The 22,007-nt window shown below is 39.5% G+C and overlaps 1 protein-coding gene across 1 annotated transcript in view; it reads left to right on the top strand.

Moving 5' to 3' along the window:
- The window catches only part of LOC127201330 (short-chain dehydrogenase/reductase family 16C member 6), a 35,225-nt gene extending 16,195 nt beyond the window's left edge, over positions 1-19,030 (top strand). The window contains exons 4-7 of the mRNA XM_051159819.1: positions 6,547-6,646; positions 7,025-7,169; positions 16,105-16,230; positions 18,123-19,030. Coding sequence (XP_051015776.1) covers positions 6,547-6,646; positions 7,025-7,169; positions 16,105-16,230; positions 18,123-18,249 — 498 coding nt within the window. The 3' untranslated portion in view covers positions 18,250-19,030. The remainder of the gene's footprint in view (positions 1-6,546; positions 6,647-7,024; positions 7,170-16,104; positions 16,231-18,122) is intronic.
- Positions 19,031-22,007: the final 2,977 nt, after the last annotated feature.

Here is a 22,007-nt window from a genome sequence, read left to right as displayed (position 1 = left end):
AAACAAAGACCTCCCATTTGATTCCCTCCTTTTTTTTTTTTAACACTGTCCAGCTTGTCATACAACTCATGCTCAAGTGCATGTCCCTCCACCTTTGACACCAGCTATTAAAGCCACCTCTGCCCCTTCCTGGCAGGTCATAGTGGCTTTCCATCTTTACCATTGGTGCCTTCTAACTTAACTTCATATGAAAACAAGGTGATATTTACACTGTATTAATCAAACAATCTCATTCAATGTATGAATAAAACCATCCTCATGCAGAGGATCCTGAACATAACAACAATTAAGTACACTTACACAGCATAACTTGTAAGCCCTAGTATGCCAAACCTTTCTCAGAGGGGCTTGGCATGAGCTGTGCTCTTTGACAAGATTCTTCTTCCTTGTCCTCATATCCTTCTCACCTCCTGTAGCCATTGATCTTATATTTTCATATCATGTGCAAGTACAGTTTTGGCCTTAATGGTTCACACAATTAATGATGAAAGGAATCAATAAACACACATAAGCCATTGTAGTGTGTATCAACAAATCAGTTCAGTGATTCGGAGCAACCAATAAAACCAGGGATGGATTTACTTCCATCCAAAAACTACAAAGAGAATCACAATTCATTTTTAAAAATTGAGAGACTAAAAACTGCCTTCCCTTTTTTGCCCATAAGTATTTTTTGCTAGATTCTGGTAGTACCACACAAAGAATTCACAAAGGATCTTGAAAGTAGAGCATCCTATATAGAGGAGTATAAATAAACAAAGAATGCAACATTTAATTTACATTACAAACTCATCCAAAATTTAAAATGACTATATGCAATAGATTTTTAAAGAAATAAATCAAGAACAAAGGTAAAGTGTTTTCTCATACTCACCAGAAAATAAAACATTGATTATAATAAATATTCCTCCTGATTCCATATTCTAGCCTTTCACAGCCCAGTCTTCATATCTATAGATTCAATCAAGTACTAACTAAAAATGTTTGGGAAAAGATATTGATAACATCTAGAGTGAACATGTATAAACACCTTCTTGCTATTATACCCTAAACAATACAGTATAAAAAAGTAATATATGGATAGCACTTATATTAAATTATGTGTTATACTTAAAAGACATGATATAAAATTTACAAAAGAATGTTTATAGAGTGTACATAAACACCACATCATACTATATAAGGGACCTGCACAACTTGAATTTTGCTATCAATTGGAGTCTGGGAACTAACATTCCTCCAAGAAACCTGTTCAGAGTCTCCTTCTCCATAGCCACTAGGCTGGGTTAAATTCTATGTAGGATAACTATAAAATACCATTGTTAATCTTTCAATGTAACTTTAACAATAATTAATCTTACCATTCTGAACTCATAATGTTAATTCATCATTCATTTTAAAAAATCAAAACTGTGCTTGATGGTTTATTACTTGATCACTATTGCTCTGGGAAATCCACCAGATAATACTGTTTAACAATATACTTACGCCAATAGAAAGTCTTTATTAGCCTGCCAGCAACTATACTGAGAGTTCATGATCCCACTGTAGCAATGAGTCCTTCTCAGAGTAAAGTTTTAAGTACAAAAACCATGATCTGGGTTGACATAATTCAAGTAACAGTTAGCCAGAAGCATAATTTCAGAAGCCAAAAAGCAAGGTTTGTACACTTAAAGTCTTTCCCAGAACTATGGACTTTAATGGATTAGTTCTTTGTTTTCATTTTGGCAGGTAGTAGTGTCTACACATTGCATATTATGGCCTGAATGGTATTTCCATGATGGAGTCAGTTGTGCTAAGGCTTGGGACCCTGTTACACTATGAATTTTTACTTCTTTTAAAATATTATAAGTAAGATTCACATATAGTTACCAACTAATGAAACTCCCATAACTTCAAGTCATTAAAGTTGACACTATTACATCAGTAAAATCCCTGGTGATGCCAAAATGTTGTCAAAGAGGTAAAGCTAAAAATGTATACAAAATAATCCACATATGTAAGTCCAAAGAATCTACAATGCTATCAGACACCACCAACTTTGCTTTTGGTAGTAAAAAATATCATTTTTGATTTGAATGAATACATATTCCATGAAAACAGAAATAAATTTTCAAACATATAAACTAGTGTGGTAACACTTAGCAAGATTATTCAATAGGCTTCTCCCAGGGGAAAAAAAGCCTTAGATAAATCTGATAAAATAAAATAAAGTGAATTTGATGATCCTTTCCATCACAACCTATCATATGAAAAATTGAGGAAATGATATATAATTGTTTATAGAACAATTCTGGTTTCTTTACATATTTATTTTAATATAGATAATAGCCTCTATCCAATGTAATCATTTAGTAATTTCTCTGTTATTAAAAATACTTCACGGGCCAAGGAGATGGCTTAGTGGGTAAAAGTGCTTTCTTTCCAAGTATAAAAAATGAGAGTTCTGACCTCCAGAGGCCACATAAATGCCAAGCAAGCTTGGCAGCCAGTCTGTAGTTCTCCTGAGGGGCAAAGTCAGGAGATCCCCCCTAGCAAGCTACCTAGCTAGATAAGTCAAATTGGTGATTTCTGAGTTCAAGTAAGAGATTCTACCTCAATGTGTAAGTCAGAGAGCAAACTCAAGAGACACCTAGCATCAACCTCTACCTCTACATATGCACAGCATGCTCACACACACACACAAACACACACACACACAAATACACATACACATACTTATTCACATGCACTCCCACGCATGCAAAAATACACATATACCCCACACACATGCACAAGCACACACACACAAAAATACTTCACAATATTTTTTTTAATTCTTGACAAATGATTACTAAATTAACACTTCTCTGTACTCCTTTCTTCTCTTTAATAATACTCATTTAAAGAGTATAAATTATTTATTTCTATGATCAATTCATCTTCACAATGACCTTTAGGAAGTCTCCACCAATACAGTAGGGACACAGTTCCAAACAGGCTCTCCCATGGTGGTCCCTTCTTATTTACAGTTTTGGTTTTTAGTGTCCGGTAACCTTTCCCAACCACAGTTTGAATATATTACATGAAAAATTCCAGACACAGAATTCTTAAGTTTAAAATCACATGCCACTCTAAGTGGCAAGGTGAATATCATTCCAAACCAATGAGTCATTTCTTTGTCATTGTACCTGCAATACATGCCTCCCACCCATCAATCACTTGGTCACTTTCTCAAAGCCAACTGTTGTGGTGCCACTCATCTAGTGCTCAAAGAATTATTATTTGACTTAATAATGTCCTGAAAGTACAGGGTCAGTGATGTTGTCAATTTTTATATGCCAAAGATAAGGCAAAGTATTTCCTTTAGTGAGGGGAAAAAATCATGTTGAAGTTGCTAATATTCATAATACACTAAGATTTTTGAGCAAAGAGAGGTCACAGTAATATAACTTTGTCACAATATATTATTATAATTGTTCTAGCTTATTATTAGTCACTGTTTGTCTATTTGTTTAATTTATAAATTAAATTTTATCATAGGCATGTAGATAAGCATAGGAAACTATATCCCACATATATGTTTTAATGTTCTCTAAGGCTTCAGCATTAACAGGGGTCTTGAAATGCACTCCTCTAGATAAGGGCTCTGGTAAATACCCAGGGATTTTTATCTTCAATTGAAAATACAGAAAACTAGCAGCAAATCTAACTCTAGCAAAAAACAAACAAATCTGAGACTGCTTAGACCTTTATAAGTGACTTGCAGATCCCCACAGACACTTTGTTCTACCAGTGTTTGGCCATTTGGCGTACTGCTACGGACATCAACCTTCTCTCTCCGACACCTGAAGTATCATATGCCTCGGTGTGTATGGGTCTATATCAAGGTAGCACTGACCCACACCTTCAACTCTTTCATTCACTTCCCTTACTTGAAAATTTCATATTCTATTAAATACAAAATGAGTATCACAGTGCAATCTCTACCTAGGCTTCTTGACCTTGCACGACACAAAATCTGGTAGATTCTCACATATAATATGCCTATAGGAATCAACTAGAACATTCAATATTTTGAGCTAAAAGACAATAACCAGCTCCTGCCATTATCAACCAGGACCCAGTCATGACAAAAGCTTATCATTAAAAGAGGAAAAATGCCATAACCATGAGAATAGATCCTTTAATAGACACTGTTCGTGAACATGAACTGACAAAAGAACACAATTGTCATCAACCAGGCAGAACTGAGGCATTAGCTTAGTAGCAAAGCAGAACAAGAATAATGAAACAAAATGAAGCTAAGGTGCTGGTCTTGGTTTAGTGGCCTCTCTTTGTTAGGTGAACACATTTGCACAGACTCTCAAAAACTCTAATGTAAAATATCCCACTGTTAAAATCATATGCCTCCTAGAAAGACTGGTGAATGATAGGACAGATGGTGTCAGGGTTTTACTGAGCACCTGAATGACTGAGTCAGCATAATGGCCAAGTTGACAATATGGTAACATGAGAAACTTAGACTTACATAGTAATGAGGAAAGGAGTGCAGAAATAAGATCCCTGAACTCTTACCTGGTAATGGTCCTCAGGTGAGCCTATTAGAAAATGTTGTAGTGGGCTGGAGAGATAAATCAGTACTTAAGAGGGCTTGCTTGTCCTGAAGAAGATCTGGGTTCAGTTCCCAGCACTCACATCAGGTGGCCTATTCCATAGGATTACACACCCACTTCTGTCCTCCGTGGGCATCTACATACATGGGGTATACATACATACACATATGTATACCTACATATACACACTCACACTGTACTGGTTAGTTTTTTTTTTTCTTTTTTCTTTTTTCTTTTTTACTTAATTTATTCTTGTTACATCTCAGTGGTTATCCCATCCCTTGTATCCTCCCATTCTTCCATCCCTCCCATTTTCCCCTTATTCCCCTCCCCTATTACTGTTCCTGAGGGGGATTACCTCCCCCTGTATATGCTCATAGGGTAACAAGTCTCTTCTTTGGTAACCTGCTGTCCTTCCTCTGAGTGCCACCAGGTCTCCCCCTCCAGGGGACATGGCCAAATGTGAGGCACCAGAGTATGTACTCAGCTATTAAAAACAAGGAATTCCCAAAATTTGTGGATAAATGGATTGAGCTAGAAATGATCATAAAGAGTGAGTTAACCCAGAAGCAGAAAGACTCAAATGGTATATACTCACTTATATCTGCCCAAGGGGCATGTCCCACGAAAGTCTTCACTTACCAGGAAACTGGGACAGAGGGGAGGACATCCTATTGGGACTCTAGATGAGAGAAGCATGGGAGAATAGCAAAGTAGAAGGATGCAGAGGGTCCTAGAAACCTACAAGTAGTTTTTATCAACTTGACCCAACATAGACATATCTGGGAAGGGGAAGCTTCAAGTGAGGCAGTGCCTCCATTAGGCTGGCCTGTGGACACAAGTCTGTGGATCATTTTCTTGATGATTGATTGATGTGGAAGGGCCAAACCCTCTGTGAATGACCGGGCCACACATAGACAGGTGGTCCTCAGTTCTATAATACAGCAGGCTGAGCGAGCTATGGAAAGCAAGCCAGTAAGCAACAAGCATTCGTGGCCTCAGCATCGTTTCTACCTCCAGGTTCCTGCCTTGAATTCCTGCCCGTACTCCCTTTTGTCATGGTCTATAGCCTGTAGAGGGAAAAACACTTCCAAGTTGTTTTTAGTCACTGTGTTTATCACAGCAATAGAAAGCAAAAGGGGTGTACATGGATACACACATGCACACACACACACACAAATAAATTAATCAATTAATTTAAAGATCATTTTAAAGAAAACATTCTGATATGCTGCAAGTCATGCCATTATCTCTACCTTATTTTCACAATTTTTACAAATTGCTTATGAACAACATTTAAGGGGGGAAAGCCTATTATTGGGGTTGAGTAAAGAATGTGAACCTTTCCTGAAAGAATATGTGAGGACCAAAATTTTAGAGAAGGAAAAGGGTATTTGTGGCTTCGGACTTAGGACATTGCTTAAAGGTAAATGAACGAAGTTTACCAAAACATACCAAATATGTTAATTATGGTAGCGAATTTCAAAGCACCTTTCTTACCGGGAGATCCAGAGCACACATGAAATTCATCTCCTAGCAATTTCTCCCATTTCTGCTAATTCCTGAAAGTGAGGGGAAAGTTGTGTTGATAATAAAGTCTGGAATGTAAGTGTGATTGATTTTAAGGCAAATTGTCAAAATTATGTAAAGAACCCAGAGTACTTTAAAAATTGCTACAATTTATAGAAAACCAAGGAGTGGAAAAAGCTTTGGTTAAATTGGTAATTTTTATTTCAAAGGACAGAGAAAATATACAGTTTCTCATATCTGAGCATATATTAAACTCTGACTGGTGGTATACTTCCTATTTTTGTGCTATCTGCCTTAGAATTTAGCATAAGAGTACCAAATAGAAATCCCCTAAGTTGATTGATAAATTCATCAAATGACTACAGAGTAATGAAAGTAATTAATTAATCAATTAATGGCACAATGTGTTTCTACCTCCTAGACTTGTAAGGCCTTCCTTCCTGCCATGATTAGAGCAAACCATGGTCACCTGGTCTGCATTTCAAGCGTAGCAGGACTGGTCGGTATTAATGGACTATCAGGTGAGTATTTCTATTCACCACATAGGCTTCTATCCTCCAGAAATAGGGCCCTTCCAGAATGCTGAGAGGCTCTTCCCGCCCCAAAGGGGAAATCTGGAAACACTCAACCCTACTCATAATGCCAGGAGTATCACCTCCCACATCCCATCTCACAATGGCAGACTGGGAAAAGTACTCTCCTTTTTAAAAATACATAAAACAATGTGTGTAGTTCATTTCCATTCTTGCATTAAGAGAAATTTAAAATATTTCAGTTTGGCCACACTGGGTAGAGATACTCTAACCTCAAGGACAAACCAGAAAAAAGAAAAGGTTTTTTTTAACTAATTATAAGAATATTCCAAGCTATATCACTAGTGGTCCCTCGCTTTATTTCAGATTATTCTTCAACGAAATTTGCTGCCTTTGGCTTTGCTGAGTCTCTCTTCCTTGAATTAACTATGATAAGGAAAACTAACATTAAAAGCACCATTGTGTGTCCCTATTTCATCAAGACCGGAATGTTTGAAGGCTGTACAACCAAGTAAGTAAGCTCTTTCAGCAATCTTTATTCGTATAGTAATGATAATACTAAGATATAACAGAAGCTGGCATTGAGAATTAGTTAAAATAGCATCATTTAATTGAAAAAATAATTTGCTTCCTATGTAAAATATTAAAGTACTAATATCTCCAAATGTGAAATATTTTTGTAAGGCTTGTTAATAGATATAAGAAATGTTGCAAAGTGATTTTTATGTGAAAATAAAACTTATCTAGAATAATTGAACTAGAATGCTAACAAAACACAAGGGCTTTTGCATGGGGTGCAGTGGACTACAGTGACCTTAACGTAAGGACTATGCAGCTGATATCATTGCTCAGAAATGAACTACAATGTTTCATACCAAGTGCGTCAGCTGTGCTTGGAAAAAATAGAGAGCTAGCCGTAGACCCTGATAATATTTTGAGTTCTTTTAACCTATAAAATTAAGTAAAAAAACAAAAAAACAAAAAAAATAAAATAAAATAAATAAAAAAATAAAGAACAAAAACAAAAGCTCCAGAACAGATAGAAAAGTTTGAATGTACAGGGGAGGAGTTTTAACCTAAAGATTTGTCTATTAAGTAGCTGAAAGTTGTAAGGACAATAATTTAAAAATTCTAGAGGTGGATCAAAAACATACTGCAGTTGAGAACACTGTTCAAAAATTTTATGAAAGGCCAATCCTGAAAGGCCATGACATTAGAGACCCTATACTACACCAGTCTCTGTGTAGGAGCCACTTCAGTGCGCATGGGAACTAAGGGACAATTCACACCTTCCCTCAGCTCCCAGGGCAGAAGGTCTGTTGCCCCATGCTGGCATCAGGGAGCCCTTATCAACCGTGCTTTCAGCAGCTCTGCATGCTGACAGAACTACACTGACTGAGTAGCCTCATACACACAGGGCTTGTTTCTCTGACCCCAACTGTCCTGAGTGAGGAAGCTCTGGAGAGGCCTTTGGCAAGGAGGGCATCTCCTGTTTCTAGAGTGGTGGCTTGTTGTTAAATATCTCCAGCATCCTCAGCATCCCAGCATTAGGTCCCATGTCAAGCCTCTTAAAACAGATGGACTTTAGGTAGACTTGCCAGAGAGCTGACATCAGTAGATCTTGCCTTCCCAGGCTCTGGGTTACAGAAAATCCGTGCAGGATGGAGGCAGCAGGTGTCACTTCTAATTCCTTCCACCCTCCTCCAACTTTCACATCCTGAATAATAAGATGAGTTGAATGGAAACAGTCAGGGGAAAAACAATAAATGAATAGCAAAATTCAGGTTCCAGAATGACTTAATCGGGAGCTTGAGTTTTCTGCCACTCTGGTCAGCCACTGACTTTGTTAAATGCTATTAGAAGTGTGTTGGAAGGCAAGGTCTTCCTCACCCATCCTTCCCTTTATCCCTGTGTGGACCATGTAGAAGACAACTGGGAAAAAACATCTGAAAATGTGAGAATCAGGAAAGAATCAGGAACAGCAAGTAAATCACCCTCCTTAGGTGGGTTTTTTAGGCTGCTTTGTTGTTAAGCTTTCCACAGACGGCCACACATGCATGAAAGGTGCAAGTGCAGTGACTATAGTGTATTACTAGACTCTGCTGGTTTTCTTTTTCTCAAGGCAGTTTAGAAACATAGAAGACTCTAGCTTCCAGAAGAGGGAGCTGACTCCAGTTATGTGACAAGGGAATTTCTGGGAACTGACATCCCAAGTACCGAATCAGAAGTTAAAAGATAAAAACATTAATGATTTTCTTGTGATGTACAAAATGAGTATTTTTCAAAAACAAAACAAAGCTCTGGATTTTCATCAACTGTTTTCCCAGGGTCACTCAACAATTAAAGGCCACTTTTGCATTACAATTGAAGATGTATTTTAGAGTTATCAGACCAGTTCCTGGACAAAGTATTATCATGGAACAAAAAAAAAATATTTTTATTTCTTTAACAAAATGAACACAGGCAACATAGCTGTCCATTCAATTCCAAAGACCACTATGATGTCTTCATATTTAGAATTCTTTGTTATTATTCAAGTAAATTTTTCCATTAATTTATATATTCACTTTATATCCTGATTGCAGGTACCCCTCTCTCCTCTCCTCCCATCCCACCCTCACACCCTTCCCCCATTTCTCTCTCTCCTTCTTCTGAAAGAAGGGGAGGCCCCCAAGGGGTACCAACCCATCCTGGCACCTCAAGGCACATTCTCTCCTTCTGAGTGCAGATAAGGCAGCCCAGCTAGAGAGAAGGGATCCAAAGGCAGGGAACAGAGTCAGAGATGGCCTCTACTCCAATTGTGAGGGGCCCACGTGATGACCAAACTATACATTTGCTACATATATGTAGAGGGCCTAGGTCCAGCCCATGCATGCTCTTTGGTTGGTGGTTCCATCTTTATGAGCCCTCCTTGGGCCCAGATTAGTTTACTCTGTAGGTTTTCTTGTGGTGATTTTTACGCCTCCAGCTCCCTTAATCTTTTCCCCAACTCTTCGACAAGATTCCCTGAACTCTTCCTATTGTTTGGCTGTGGGTCTCTGCACCTGTTTCCATCAGCTGCTGGATGAAGCCTCTCAAAACACAGTTAGTTATGCTAGGCTCCTGTCGGCAAGCATAGAAGAGTATCATTAACAGTGTCAAGGGTTGGCTGTCTACCATGGAGTAGGTCTTAAGTTGGGCCAGTCATTGATTGACCATTCTTTCAATATCTGCTCCATCTTTATTCCTACACATCTTGTAGGCAGGACAAATTTTGGGTCAAAGGTTTTTGTGAGTGGGTTGTTGTCCCCCTCCCTCTACTAAGAGTCATGCCTGGCTATAGGAAATGGCCTCTTCAGGCTCCATATCTCCCGCTCCTAGGATTCTCAGCTAGAGTCACCCCTGCAGATTCCCTGGAGCTTCTTGAGTCCCAGGTCTCCAGCTACTCCCAGAGATGACCCACCACCATGACCACCACCACCACCACCACCACCACCACCACCACCACCACCACCACCATCACCACCACCACCACCACCATCACCACCACCACCACCACCATCACCACCATCACCACCATCACCCACCACCACCATCACCACCACCATCACCACCACCACCACCATCACCACCATCACCACCACCACCACCATCACCACCACCAACACCACCACCACCACCATCACCACCACCACCACCACCATCACCACCACCACCACCACCATCACCACCATCACCACCACCACCACCACCACCACCACCATCACCACCACCACCACCACCATCACCACCATCACCACCACCACCACCACCACCACCACCACCACCACCACCGTACCACCACCATCACCACCACCACCACCACCACCACCACCACCACCACCATCACCACCACCACCAGTTTCTGTTATGTCTCCTAGCCTTCTCACCCACTGCTCTTCTCACATCTGATTCCCAACCCTGCTCCCCTCCCCAGTCCCTCTCCACCAAGTTCCCTCCATCTATCTACTTCTAATGTCTATTTTATTTCCTTTTCTGAGATTCAAGCACCATCCCTTGAACACTCCTTGTTATTTAGTTTCTTTGGGTCTGTGGATTGTAGCATGGTTAATTTATACTTTGTGGCTACTGTCTACTTAAAAGTGAGTACATACCATGTGTGTCTTTCTGAGTCTGGATTACCTCACTCTGGATGATCTTTTCTAGCTGCATCCACCATGATAATAAACTTTGCTGGAGCATTTCTAAAACCTCAGTGAGCTTCAAGAAAGATAAACACTTGGCATCCCACACACAGACATGGCATATTCAAAATACTGAATAACAAATATTTTTTTAAACTTAATCTTATAAGCCACAAGAAGAAAAATGCCCCATCATGAGCAAGTCAACTCAGGTGTGGTTAACAGCTGAACTTTCAACAGAAACAATGAAAGCCAAAAAGACTTCAGATGACACAGTCAAGAAATTAAAAGAAAAATCAACCAAGAATCTTTCCCAGCAAAAAAACACATTGCAAAAGTGAAGGCCACTAAAAGTAGAGCCCATTCTAGTACCTCACTCTACAAGAAACAGAAGGGGAGGTTCTTCAGGATGCAACAGGTGACACCAGAGACTAATGAGAATTCACATGAGAAAAAGCCAGCCTCGAGGGACTCCGTCATGTATACCAATTGTCCCTTTGTCCCTTAACCTTCTTTAAAACACAGAACTTATAAAGCAATTGCCACAATGTGTGTTATATATACAATTACATAGTATAGTATTTATATAATAATATTACTAGGGCATAAAGTAATAAAAAAGTAGTATAGCTGTGTAGGAACAAAATTTCTACCTCACACCCAAATTAAGGTTATACATGTCAAAGTGGATTCTGCTAGATTAAGATATATAGTACACCGTATATATCTTTAAAAAACGAATTAACAAATAACTTCAAAAATAAAATTTTAAGATACTAAAGGATGCTCTTGAGATCAAAGGACCAAATCAAGTAGATATAGTAGAGTTTGACAGTCACTCCCAAAATGAAATTAATAAAAGTTAATAAAAGCAATTCCACTTATAATAGCTTAAAAATAATTTAACACATAAGAGCGGATTTAACTTATGGTTAACCACTTATACTGTGAAATATTATTTTATAAACATATTTGATAGAGATAAAAGCAGGCAAAATAAATTCCACATTCATCTCTGGAAAGACTTAATACTGTTCAGATTCCACTTGTCACTAGATTCAACACAATTTCTAGAGGCAACTCAAAAGGTGACACCCTTAGATGAAAAGCTACAGGTAACCAATGGTGGCTGAGAGAGGAGAACAAGCAATTCCCTGCAGACAAACTCCTTTATAGGCTCTCCCATCCCAAGTGGTCAGCCCTAAACATGTGTACATACCAGTAACATCAAGTAGACTTGGTAGATTATACATGCATATATATATACATCTCAGTGGTTATCCCATCCCTTGTATCCTCCCATTCCTCCCCCCCCCCATTTTCCCATTATTCCCCTCCCCTATGACTGTTCCTGAGGGGGATTACCTCCCCCTATATATTCTCATAGGGTATCAAGTCTCTTCTTGGCAACCTGCTGTCCTTCCTCTGAGTGCCACCAGATCTCCCCCTCCAGGGGACATGGTCAAATGTGAGGCACCATAGTACGTGAGAAAGTCATATCACATTCTCCACTCAACTGTGGAGAATATTCTGACCATTGGCTAGATCTGGGAAGGGGTTTAAAGTTTACCTCCTGTATTGTCCTTGGCTGGCGCCTTAGTTTGAGCGGGACCCCTGGGCCCAAATCTGCCTATCATATTGTTCTACTTGTAGATTTCTAGGACCCTCTGTATCCTTTTATTTTGCTATTCTCCCATGCGTCTCTCATTTAGAGTCCCAATAGGATGCCTTCCCCTCTGTCCCAGTTTCCTGGTAAGTGAAGGCTTTCGTGGGACATGCCCCTTGGGCTAGTATGCAGATATAAGTGAGTATATACCATTTGATTCTTTCTGCTTCTGGGTTAACTCACTCATTATAGTCATTTCTAGCTCAATCCATTTATCCACAAATTTCAGGAATTCCTTGTTTTTAATAGCTGAGTAGTATTCCATAGTGTATATGTACCACAGTTTCTTTATCCACTCTTCTACTGAGGGACACTTAGGCTGTTTCCATGTTCTGGGCTATTATGAATAAGGCTGCTATGAACATGGTTGAGCAAAGTTTTCTTGTTGTGTGCTGGAGCATCTTCTGGGTATATTCCAAGGAGTGGAATAGCTGGGTCTTGAGGAAGCCCTATTCCCATTTTTCTGAGATAGCACCAGATAGATTTCCAAAGTGGCTGTACTAGTTTGCATTCCCACCAGCAATGACAAAGAAGCCAAATCCATTCAATGGAAAAAGGATAGCATCTTCAACAAATGGTGCTGGTCTAACTAAGTGTACTATTTGATTGTGACAAAGAAGCCAAATCCATTCAATGGAAAAAGGATAGCATCTTCAACAAATGGTGCTGGTCTAACTGGAGTCTATGTGTAAAAAAATGAAACTGGACCCATATTTGTCACCTTGCACAAAACTCAAATCCAAGTGGATTAAAGACCTCAACATAAAACCAGAGACACTAAGCCACTTAGAGGAAAAAGTGGGAAAGAGCCTGGAACATATTGGCACAGGAGACAACTTCCTGAACAGAACACCAACGGGCCAGGCCTTAATGTCAACCATTAATAAATGGGACCACATGAGGCTGAGAAGCTTCTGTAAGGCAGGAGACACTGTCAAGAGAACAAAGCGACAGCCTACAGACTGGGAAAAAATCTTCACCAACCCTACATCTGACAAAGGTCTAATATCCAAAATATATAAAGAACTCAAGAAATTAAACACCACCAAACCGAATAACCCAATTGAGAAATGGGGCTTGGAGCTAAACAGAGAATTCTCAACAGAGGAATATCAAATGGCTGAGAAACACTTAAAGAAATGCTCAACCTCCTTAGTCATCAGGGAAATGCAAATCAAAACAACTCTGAGATTCCATCTTACACCCATCAGAATGGCTAAGATCAAAAACTCAAGCGACACCACATGCTGGCGAGGATGTGGGGAGAGAGAAACACTCCTGTGCTTTCAAGGACATCAATGAAAGAAAAAAAATCAACTCAAAAGAATGAAAAAAAAATATAAATCCAAAAAATAAAAAAATAAAAAAAAATAAAAAAATAAAAATAAATAAAAAAAAATAATATATATATATATATATAAATCCTGTAGCTTAGTAAGAACTTTTCTCTAAACTACATAAAAAAAATTTAACAATGGACTAGTAGAAAAAATATACCCAAAATTCTTTGGTTTTGTTTTGCTTTTGTTTTTTATTTTAATTTTATTAATTTACTCAGTTTACAACTCAATTGTTATCCCATCACTTGTATCTTCCCATTCTTCCCTCCCTCCCGCTTTCATCCTATTCCCCTCCTCTAGGTCTAAGACCAAGGGGGACCTCCTCCCCCACTATATGGTCATAGCTTATCAAGTCTCCTCTTGGTAGCCTGCTTATTTGGCAAATCTCAATAAACATTTCCTCATGTGGAAGTAGTGCATATACACAGTATACCTTTGCCACCTGCCTGAGTTAGGGTTTCTATAGCTGTGATAAAAACACCATGACCATAAGCAACTTGGAGAAGAAAGTTCTATTTCTCTTACACTTTCACATCACAGTGTATCACTGAAGGAAGCCAGGACACATACCTGAAGGCAAGAGGTGGAATGCTGATTATGGGCTTGGCTCAGGCTGCCTTTTTGTAGCACCCACTACCGCCACCCCAGGCACCAACCACAGTGAGCTAGCCCTCCCATAGTTATCGTTAATCAATAAAATTCACCCACAGGCCAATCTGGTCGAGATATTTTCTCAACTGAAGTTCTCTCTCTCCAACTCTGGCTTATGCCAGGTTGACATAAAGCTAACTGGCACAGTATCTTAATTTTTTATCTCTAACATTAATTTAAAGCAATATCAGTAAGAACTGTTAATATTGTGACTAAATACCTTTTAATTTTTTTTTTAAAAATTCAGCTATTTTGTTTTATCCATGTGGATATTTTTGCTGGCTTGTATGTATGTACATTATGTATAAGTAGGCCTGGTGCTTGTAAAAGTCAAAAGAGGGCGTAAGATGCCTGGAACCAGAATTTTGCATTCCTGTGAACTAAGATGTGGGTGCTAAGAACAAGAACCAGGTCCTCTGCAAGAGCAATAAGTGTCCTGAACCACCAAGATATCTCTCAAGCCCCAAGTAAAGACTTTCAGTGCTAGATTGTGTCAAGGTCACAGCAGGAATATAACCTGCCAGAATAACGTAGAATGGCGGCCTGTAAAGACTATGATGTCAAACCATGCTTATAAAAAGCTCGGCATGCCTACATCTATAAAACCCACAAAGGAAGACTCCAGGAAAAAAAGAAAGCTCCATAGCCCAAAGTCATCCTTAAGGGATGAACGGAAAATGGTCTGTAGTGTTTCTACATAACTATGTTGAGACCCTTAAGTTGGAGCACCAGGGCCTTTAAACAGTTGTCAAATTTTCTATCATGGATAAATCATTCCTTTCCAAAACTCAGCTGGGAAACAGGTTCTGAGTATGTATGGTTCATTCTATTGAAAGACTTATAAGAATTTTAAATATAAAAGAAATATAGACTCTTTACTTTCAGCCTACTCTACCACCTCCTATTGCTTTATAAACATATGTTTTCACCAGTGATATAACAACGGCCTGCCTAAAATGATATGCTATTCATGCATAAGAAAGAGTCATGGTAAGTAATTGTTACAACTTTCCTTCTTAATATCACATAGGTTTTTGTAATTATAGTTCTGTATGTTTGTCAGGAAGGAGCGGAAAGAATGATACAAAAATCCCAAAGAAATTGCAGCCTTTTTTTTTTACACTTGGTGTGTATTGCACATGCGTATGCATGTTTTTTCACATGTGTGCACACACATGTACATGGAAGCCTGTGGCTGACAATAGGAATTATCCTGACCACACTTTCATCTTATTCCCTGAGGCAGGGGTCCCTGAGTCAAACCCAGAGCTCATTGATACAATTAATCTTGTTAACCAGCTCGATCCCATCAGGTGGTCTGCCATGCCCACCTCGCCTATACATGGGATCTGGGGATCAAACTCGGGTCCTCACACTTGTGCAGTAAGCACTTAACCACTGGGCCTAGTAGTGGCATCTTTGCATCCAGATAAGAGGGCAGAAAGCAGGCAAGGGCTGGGCATTCACATGAGGCAGTTAAAGAAGGTAACCCCAAGTTGTCACTCCTCTTTTGACTATTTCCAGCAATGATTTCTATTGTAGTTCACTATGTAAAATCCAACACTCCATACTGATCGCCATAGGAAAGGCCACTCTACTGACCAAGCCTCTTTCTTGTCATTGCAGGTACCCACTTCTCTTACCTCTCCTGGAGCAGGAGTACGTGGCTAGAAAAGTTTTCAATGCTATTTTAGAGGACCAAGTCTACCTCCTATTGCCCAAGTTTGCATATTTTGCATTGTTTCTCAAACAGTAAGTTAATGAAGACCTAATTGGCCTTTGGGTTAATTGTGAACAAACTGACCGTTGCTAGCTTTTTCTGTCTAGAAGGTTACTTCACTCTTATTTAAAATGATGACAAAGAATTTTAATATTACACAAGGGCAATTTATTTGGACTTTTGTGAACTATGTCTTTGTTACTTCAGGTATTGATTAAATTTACCCATTATTTAGGCCTCTTGAGAGCACACTGTAGTTGTTCCCACACAGAATCAAATAGCACACAAATTCTAGGGGAGGTTTTGGAGAAGTTTTAAGGTTGATTTTTATTGTGTTGTTGTTGCTGTTTGTGTGTGTTTCTTTATTCGTTTACTTGGTTTTTTTTTTTTTTTGAGGTAATATTGTGTTGTATATTCCAGGTTTTCAACCCTTTTGCTGCAGCTTCCTGTACGCAGTACCACATTCAGCTTTTTTTATTATTGTTTTTATGTATTTACTTTTTAATCAATTAATTTTGTTTGCATAATGCAGTTATACTTTTGCAAAAAAAAAAAAGACAAAAATTCTGAATGCTTCTGGGAAAGTGCTGGTAATTTCTCCATTTCACTTAATGAAAGAGTTCTTACAACCTTCTTGAAGGCCAACACAATGAATTTTGGGGGTATTTTTTGAAAGACTCTCACAGGCTCACATGTAGCATGTAGGCAGATTTTTCTGTGTTACCTGTGGCCCGATGGCTGCTCAGGAACCTTACTAGCATGCCACATCTGGAGTCTAGAGAGGAATAAGAATTCTTCAGGATTAAATGGAACTACTAAATTTTCACATCAGGACCACCTTCCACTCTGCCGTACGCACAAGTTTCATTGTCTTTGTGAACAGTGCTTGGGATCAGAAGTGCTCAGGGCTTCAGATTTACTCAAATTTTTAATTAGTTTATACATAATAAGGTGTCTCGGGGATAGAATCTGACTCTGAACAGGTAATCCATGTGTTTCCTGCATACCTACACAGACAACTCGAAGGTCATCTGAAGAAGTGCTTTTATTGTGGCTTCTCGTGTGTCAGATGTGGAGTTTTCCTCTCATGGAAAGTTTTCCTCTCATGTTGGTGCTTTGAAAGCTCTAGAATCTGGAGCATGAGTGTTGTGATACTGGGAAACATAGCACATGCTTGACTCTTTATGCAGACTTGTTGCATTCTCTGTCCTTCCTTGGCAGTACTAGTTGCTTAGGAAAGCCAATGCTCCTCATCGTATGGCCCATCGCACTTGTCACTGACTTCTACTCCTTAACACACTGGATAGCTGCCAGCCTGTGTGCTCTCTGAGGACACAACTTCTGAATGCTCTCCTGGTCTATGTTTGCATCCAGGACAGGCCCTGAAAAAGAATAAGCACGCAAAAGTATTTACTCATTTGTGTCAGGCAGACCGGGGCTGACCCAAGCAGAAGTGATCTGAAGTACAGCATTATCCTTGATCTAAGCAATGGCACTCAGTCTCAGGTGCACATTAGAACCATCCTCACACTTAAAACTGCTGTGCCACACATAATCTTCTTGATCGCTGATCGCTATGATTTTATTCTAATTCTTGCTGTTGTTGTCTAGTAAATAAGTATATACTAAGTAAATAATGAGCCATCTGGTCTCTCCAAAGAGCTAGTGAGTGTATCAGGTGGAGAAACTGGGAGTTTTCAGAGCTTTAGGGAAAATTCTAGGATGGAGGAAGGGCTGACAGTATCTCTCAGCATCCATGATGTTGATGACCCTGAACTGCGATGTGGTGGTACCCTCCTAGTCACCCCTGCACAACATAAAGCTTGATCTTTCAGACTTTGTATTGTCTGCACTACTTGCAAAGTGTCCCTTCAGTGACTTTAAGGGTCTTAAAGGATCATAATTTTTCTCTGCTTTTCCCTAGAATAATATCTCCAAAAATGATGATTGCCCTTGGCGAGTACCTTGGCGTGGACACCTGTATGAATTCGTTCACAGGGAGAAAGGAAGCAGAGGACCTGCAGACTGAAGCAGAAAGGAAAGAGCAGTAACTCTGGCCTCAACCATGACAATTGCACATAGAGATGAGCTGGTACACTGTTTGGAATCCCCCTAGTGGTTGCAGCATGTCACCGTACCTGGGACCACCCAGGCTTTAGAAAGGATGTAGCTTTCCTTCCCAGGAGACAGTTTGCACATAGCTCTTCCTCTTTCCCTTCTTCTCTCTCCTCAGTTTTTTTTTTTTTTCCTCATACTGGTTCTCAATATACTGTCTAGGCTAGTCTTTCATAATCCCACTGCCGCTGCCTTTGAGGACTGGGTTGGTAGACATTTGTCATCTGTCTCACCTCATGCTGATATTTTTCTAAGCATTTACGTTATCTCTCCAGATTCCAATATAATTCTTCAGTTTGGTAAATAAGAATGTGGCAGTCTTTTCAGTGAACTCTGATTATATGAATCATGTATTTATAAATATAATTAATGTAAATTGGCCCTAATCCCATTTTATAATAGAATATTATACTTCCAGGAAAGAGGCAATTATAAGTAATATGCTTGTAAATCAGTGTTATGAACTGATAAATTTTAAATATATGATCAAATATTCATATTAACTTTGTAGTTTAAAATGTTTACTTCAAAAAATTTTTTTCAATATCTGACCAAATATTCATATTAACTTTGTAGTTTAAAATGTTTACTACACAAAATGAGGACAGATTTGTATTGCTTATTAATCCCTACTGAGTTTAAGATGATCGTGTGAAGATTGTTAGTGTGATTCAAGCTGAACATGTTTATTGGATTAAAGAAATCTGTACCTTATCAGTTCTGTTTGCATCTCAATGTGTTCAGCAATTTTTCACTCTTTGACTTCTTAGGGAAAATAAACACTTTAGACCTTCTAGTCTCTGCTGCAGTGAAATGGCATTTCCGGTGATCTCTAGGCTCCAGATGCTGCCTTAACTGTAATGGCCATATGCTCCCATTAACCTCTCTCACATCCAAGGACTAGTGAAAGTGCGAACAGAAATCTACACTTCTATTTCATTCCAATATACCTTGTTAGTGACAGATCTCATTCCTACCACCTATTCTCTTTCTGGAGACATGGTCCTTATATATTCATGAAACTAAAGCATAGTTTTACCTTGAGGTAGAAAGAAGGGAGAGTTTGGACTAATAGAAGAACAAAGAAGGACATCAGTAAGTAAGGTGATAAGATGTTTAACAGTTTTATGTGTAAAAACTGGACCTGTTTTGCTTTCTCTGTGGGCTCTAGGGAGCATCTATCTATGTATCCACTAGCTCAGCATATATTTACCAAGTACCTGCTATCTGCGACACTACAGACAGGGAGATGAGTAAGATAGACACTAAATATAGGACAAGAGCTTTCTGGGTACCTCAAACCACACAGAGACTTTGATTTGGTTTTGTCCTTTTCTAGGTCAATATTCTGGGTCAATATTCTGGGTCAATATTGTAGCTTTACAGTATTTTTAAACTGCACAATCTGTTCTGCTTTTTTTTTTTTTTTTTGATTGACATATTCTGGATAAAAAGTTAATAGGACCTTTATCTCTCTGCATGAGAATTACTTCCACCCCCTAATCCTACTCCCCTGATAAGCCAGTAAACATTATATATCATAAGGACCCCTGGTTGGCAGTGTGAAACTGACAGGCATGATAAATGCTCCTACTAAGGAATGGCACCATGCTCTGGGCTTCCAGGGGCTAAAGGATTCTTTCTGCTCTCTTGGAATTCAAAGGCTAAGTCCAGGAGACTATTGAGTCTATGACGGTGTAATGCAAACATCCCATGTGCTCCATTCCAAACCCAAGGGGAAAATGTGTCTGACGTCTGTGCTGACTTCTGCATGGACTATTGCTGGTCCTGGATCCTGGTCAGGGGAAGGATAGGGAGATGCAAGAGGAGGGCTATCACTACCCAAATGTAGTAGCTCTCCTTTCACTCACTACTCTTGATTTTACAAATGAGTGTTGGATTGAACATAAAAAGCTTCCATAAGCCACTGTTCTTTTCCTTCCAACTACTAAATGTCTTTAAGTATTCATAGTACAATGCCCATTGTAATCCATCTGGGATTGCTAGAGGATTCTATGGATAACACAATGCAAGGATGCTTAAACTGTGCACACATGCATTCCTACATGTGTGTGTGCCTTTGTGTGTGTGAGTGTGTGTGTGTGTGTCTACACACATGCAGGTGGGTGCACACGATGCACATGTGCAGTAACACACATGCAGTGGATCTATACACATCCTTCCATGTGATTTAAACCATCTTGAGATTAGCATTACACCTAACACAAAGCCTCATTAGCAGAGTGCTCAGCGTGTGCTAAATTGAAATTTTCACCACTTGTGTCTTTCTGGAATCCTTTTTCCTGAATATTTTCTGCCTCACGGCTCTTTCCATCCACACTTTTAAATAAGGAAGGCCAACTACTTCCTTATTCAAGCACCTACATGATGTTGTCCACAGTTTTACCATGAAATCTAACAAATCCATCAACACTGAATTGAGTGGGCCTGAAACTTGGTCACATGATTTCTTTCTAAAAACTTCTCCAAAAGTCACTGTACTTAAAACACTTCATGTGCTATCAGTCTAGGACAACAGGGGTCTTTTGGGAATGGCAGTCATTAAAACATAAGGGCTTTTTTTCTTATTCTTTTTTTTTTTTTAATAGAACACTGTAATTGGCAATTACCCTCATCTTCCAAAGAAACATCTTAACCCAATGTAATAAAAAGAGTTATATACCCACTGGTGAGTCTACCAGGGCCCAAATGCACAATTCCAAACCTGTGATCATGCAAATTGCCCTGGATTAACCCTACTAAGTCACAAAACAAAATGATATGTTATGAATGTAAGAAAGGAGAAGGTAGACAGGGATGGAAGGGAGATCAAAGAAAGTGGATGAGAGTAATTAAAGAGAGAGAGCTATGTAGGAAAGGCAGCATGGAGAGAAGTAAAGGTGGAGACCAGGCCTGGGGAGACTGGGTTGGGAGAGCAGAGGGCCTGCAAAGAGAAGAGAAACTGTGGGTGGGGGACATCTCTGTGACAAGCTGGAGATCTACAACACAGTAGCCTCCTGGGAGGATATGGAAGTTATCCTAGCTGAGACTCCTAGTAGCAGAGGTCATGGAGACTGACAATGCTACCCTCTAAGTAGACAGGACTCCTGGTGGAAGGAGGATAAGACCAACTTATCCACAAAAACTTCAACCCAAAATTTACCCTGCCTACAAGATGCTCAGGGATAAAGATAGAGCAGAGATTGAGGGAATGTCCAACCAATGCCTGGCCCAACCTGAGACCCACCCTATGGGAGAGAACCAACTCCTGACACTATTAACATATACTTTGCTATGCTTGTAGACAGGAGCCTAGTAGAGCCATCCTCTGAGAGGCTCCACTCATCAGGAGATCAAAACAGATGCTGAGAATCACAGCCAAACATTGAGCAGAGCACAGAGAAACTTATGGAAGAGTGGGGGTAAGGATAGAAGGGAGGAAACAGAAGCTTCACAAGAAGACCAACAGAGCCAACTAACCAAGGCCCAGGGGGTCTCATGGAGACTGAAGCACCAAGCAGGACCATGCATGTGCTCCCTATATAAGTGTAGCCAATGGGCAGCAAGGTCTTCATGTGGGTCCCCTAGTAAGGGGAATGGTGATTGTCTCTGATGTGGACTGTGTTGTCTGCTTTTCGATCACTTCCTCTTGGTGGGGCTCCCCCACCAGGCCACAAGGGAAGAGGATACATTC

The sequence above is a fragment of the Acomys russatus genome, chromosome 2 (genome assembly GCF_903995435.1).
Source record: "Acomys russatus chromosome 2, mAcoRus1.1, whole genome shotgun sequence".
In the NCBI taxonomy this organism is placed as follows: domain Eukaryota; kingdom Metazoa; phylum Chordata; class Mammalia; order Rodentia; family Muridae; genus Acomys; species Acomys russatus.
The sequence above is the reverse complement of the archived record's forward strand: the minus strand, read 5'-3'. Positions and strand labels throughout refer to the sequence as shown.